The sequence below is a fragment of the Octopus sinensis genome, unplaced genomic scaffold (assembly GCF_006345805.1).
Source record: "Octopus sinensis unplaced genomic scaffold, ASM634580v1 Contig09387, whole genome shotgun sequence".
Lineage (NCBI taxonomy): Eukaryota > Metazoa > Mollusca > Cephalopoda > Octopoda > Octopodidae > Octopus > Octopus sinensis.
In genome coordinates, this window is record NW_021831828.1 from 1 (window position 1) to 3,985 (window position 3,985).

Sequence of the window (3,985 nt, forward strand, 5' to 3'; positions counted from 1 at the left end):
TGTCTGAAAGGTCAAGGTTTCGTATATAATTTTCCTTGTTTTCGATTAAGTTAGTGGGGAAGCGTTTTAAATTTGTTTTTGATAGATTTAGTTGACCACTAAGAGTTACATTGGGGACGCTTTTGTTGGAAGTGTTTCCCATTAATCTAAAATTTGTTTTAGATTCTTTGTTATTGATTATGCCTTTGCAATATTTCTCCCACCAGGAAGTCATCGATAGAAATTCTATTCAATTATTTTTTAATAATTAAAAATAATGAGATTAGATAAAACCAAAGCTTTGAAAAAGATACATATGTAAACAAAAAAAATTAAAAAAGAATTAAAGTAAATTACTTAAATTTCCAAGAAAAGAGAGAAAATAGAACACCTTAGTTTAATAATATTAATTGTTTTTAGAACTGTAATTAATCTAATTATGTGGCTAACCTTAATAACAAATATAAATACATTCAATAAAGAGTAATACGTGTCTGCACATGCGGTCACTCTTTTTTGTGTCGTCAAGTCTCTTCTTCATTATTCTCGTCTTCGGTGAATAAACTTAATAAATATTTAAATTTATTCAGAAGTAGGATTAGGCAGACAGGAAGAATCCAAGTCGATCGAGAGACCAATCCCTCCTCCATCTACTGGAACAATGAGCGAACCAAGGTTTGATTTCTTCAGGTAATAGTCAAAGTACTAATTACGATCTTGGAAGTCTTGCTGACCTGAGCAAGTCAGGCCAGTCGATGCAGTTTGATGCCCACGTGGAACGAATAATGTATTTGATTATCAATTCACTATATCGCAACAAAGAGGCAAATTTGTGGAAATTAGACATTTAGGTCTTCTTCAGAGAACTAATCTCTAATGCTTCTGATGCCCTGGACAAGATCAGATTTCTCTCTTTGAAAGAACCACAAGTGCTTGAGGGAAACACTGAAATGGCAATTTACATCAAAGTTTTCCCCGCTATAATAATAAAATAGGCCGATCCCGAGGCTGGAACTTTGGAAATAAGAGACACAGGAATTGGGATGACTAAGGAAGACCTCATAAAACATTTGGGAACCATTGCCGACTCTGGAACTTCAGAGTTTTTCAAAAAATTTGAAAATTCTGACACTGAGGGCCAAAATGACTTAATTGGAAAATTTGGGGTCGGATTTTACTCTTCTTTCCTCGTTTCTGAGAAAGTGGCGGTCATCTCGAAACACAACGACGACCAACAGTACATTTGGACATCTGACGCCTCCTCATACACCGTGGTCCCCGATCCGAGTGGGAATACTTTGGGACGAGGAACTAAAATTATTCTATTCCTCCGTGAGGAAAGTCGTGAGTTCCTTGAAGTCTTCAAATTGGATTCGATGTGTAGAAAGTTCTCTCAATTCTTGTCTTTTCCGATATATTTACGCGACAAAAAAAACGTGTACGATTCGGATGAGTCTGAAAACAAGGAACCGAGGACCGAAGAATATTGGAAACATGTCAACACGGTAAAACCTCTTTGGCAAAGAAAGTTTGTCCCCCACAAATTATTTAAGTCCGAGTGAAGTAGAGGAGAGTGAATACAACGAATTCTACCAGCATTTGACAAAAGATAGCAGCCCTGTCATGTTCTACAGTCACTTTAAGGCAGAGGGGGATGTCAGCTTTTCGGCAATGATCTTTGTCCCTTCCAAGCTTGTGCTTGAAAACTTGCCAAAGAACAATGTTAGAGTTTGTACATTTGGTGGTTGATCTTAAGTTATATGTTCGCCGTGTTTTTATTTCAGACATTTTCAATGATAATGAGTTTATGCCTTCATATTTGCGTTTTCTTGTCATTTTGATCGATTCTGACGATCTCCCACTCAACGTCTCTCGTGATCAATTGCAGGAGAGCAACTTGCTCAAAATAATCCGAAAGAAAATAATCAGAAAATTTATTGAAACTGTTTCCAAACTCCCAGAAGAAAAAAGACAGGAGTTTTGGAAGGAATATGGAATTCAGTAGCTTTTGTTGTTTTTTATTTCAGAATTAAAATGGGAATTAATGAAGACACTGGAAACAGAAATCGGCTTGCAAAAATAACTCATTTCTACTCTTCAATCTCGAACGAGACGATGACAACCCTGGATGACTATGTGGACAGAATGGATCCGAAACAACCCGCAATTTACTACATTGGCGGAGATTCCCTCCAAACTGTCCAAAAGTCCCCATTCGTGGAACGACTTATGCGGAGGAATTATGAGATACTATATTTGTTGGATCCCGTGGATGAATATGCAGTGGGGCATCTGACGGAACACAAGGGAAAAAGATTCCAGAATATTGCTAAAGGAGATATTGAGATATCTGAGTCGGATCAAGTCGCCGAGCGCAGAGCACAGTTGGAAGTCGAGTATAAGGAATTTGGAGACAGAATTAAGTCAATTCTTAACGTCTTGATTTCCAAAGTGAAATTGTCACACCGATTGGTCAATACGTCGTGTGTGGTTGTGGCCGACACAGACGGACTGACTGGAAATATGGAGAGGATAATGACGGCACAGACCGCTCACAGGGCTCAGGATCCAACTGCCAGGTGAGAGACAAGGATTGAGGATTGGTAGATATTATATGCAAATGAAAAAGATTTTGGAAATAAATCCATATAGCTCACTTGTCAAGAAGTTGAAGAGTGACTTTGATGTACTTGGTGTTGATAATTTGTAGGTTCATGGTGGTAATGATACCGAGTGGGTGGACACTCTAAAGTTTTTTTATCAGATCTGCATGATGAGGTCTCAATATACCCCGCGTGATTCGATTGGATTTGCTAATCGTGCCGAAAAACATTTGAAAAATAGTTTGCAAGTGAATGATGACGATTTTTCCAATGAAGTAGTTTTTAAGTATTTTAGTGTTTTTTAGTTGTTTTTAATTGATGACGATATCGAAAATTCAGTAGATGTTACATCGGAGGGGGATACGTCTAATAAGATTTTTGAACCATCAATGGCTGACAGCTTGCCTCAACCAGAGGACGCTGACATCACTGCTGATCCTGTTACTGAGGTTTTCTGTATTAATCTGATTTAGGCTAATCAGGAATTATAACGTTTAGTTATTTAATTCTTTGTTCGGGTGTTTTTTTCTTTGCCTTTTACCTATAATGTGTTAATTCGTTTTAAGAGAAATTAGTTATTAAGGATGCTGATATTATTTTGTTCTATATTTTTAGGACTGTATTTTCCCGGTTATTTTATGTCACCGTCCAGATAGGTCGGGGCGCCAGATCGGTTATGTATAAAATTTTTAATAAAAACTACCTTTCGGAAGTTATTTTCTTTTTCTGGTCATTCTTTTGTTGATTTTAATATTATTTTTGCAAAAATATTGAAGTTACTGAGTTCATAAAAAACCAACATCCAGTCATTTCCAGATAATTACCGTATTGATTTTGCATTTTATTTAAAAACGCTTTAACCAAGGTTAGCCAAACAATTTTCAACAATAAAGTTTATTAGAAAAATCCATTTTTAATTTTTAAAAATGTTGTAAATTTCTATTTTTATCATTAAAACTCTAAAATACAATCCGGCCTACGGCCGGATGATTAAATGTGAATATTTTTCCCTATGCGGCCTTCGGCCGCGTCGAATTTGTAACAATGGCACAATTATTTCACAATTAAGTAAATATGGCACGAGAAAAAACACAGAACGAACCCCATGAATATTTGCAGTTAAAGTTTTTTTACTCTGCTAATATGTATCCTTTGATCTTTTTCATCCTCTTCATTAATTATCGTTACGAGTTCTCGATCCCTATTTTTCACAATATATTTTTGTGCAGATATCTCGTCGTATAATGGGTATTTTCTATAACCCGGGTTTGCATCCCCATCATGGCGTATTAAAATTTCATCGCCACTTTAAACTTCATCATATTTCCATTTTCTCCGCCTTTTCATTTTTTCTTCCGATTTTACAATATTTTCAAGGGCTTTTTTCTTTTTTTTCACGACCT

At 36.1% G+C, this 3,985-nt stretch overlaps 2 protein-coding genes and 1 long non-coding RNA gene across 3 annotated transcripts; all 3 read left to right on the forward strand.

The window, feature by feature from the left end:
* The first annotated feature begins 1,022 nt into the window (after positions 1-1,022).
* LOC115228092 (endoplasmin-like) lies at positions 1,023-1,541 on the forward strand. The gene has a single exon (XM_029798759.1). The coding sequence runs from the start codon at positions 1,023-1,025 to the stop codon at positions 1,539-1,541; it is 519 nt and encodes a 172-aa protein (XP_029654619.1).
* A 472-nt stretch (positions 1,542-2,013) lies between these two features.
* On the forward strand, positions 2,014-2,562 carry LOC115228088 (endoplasmin-like). The gene has a single exon (XM_029798756.1). The coding sequence runs from the start codon at positions 2,014-2,016 to the stop codon at positions 2,560-2,562; it is 549 nt and encodes a 182-aa protein (XP_029654616.1).
* A 28-nt stretch (positions 2,563-2,590) lies between these two features.
* Positions 2,591-3,124, forward strand: LOC115228093. The gene is made up of 3 exons (XR_003883184.2): positions 2,591-2,857; positions 2,888-3,031; positions 3,065-3,124. It is a non-coding gene; the product is annotated as an uncharacterized LOC115228093 (long non-coding RNA).
* The last annotated feature ends 861 nt before the right edge of the window (positions 3,125-3,985 follow it).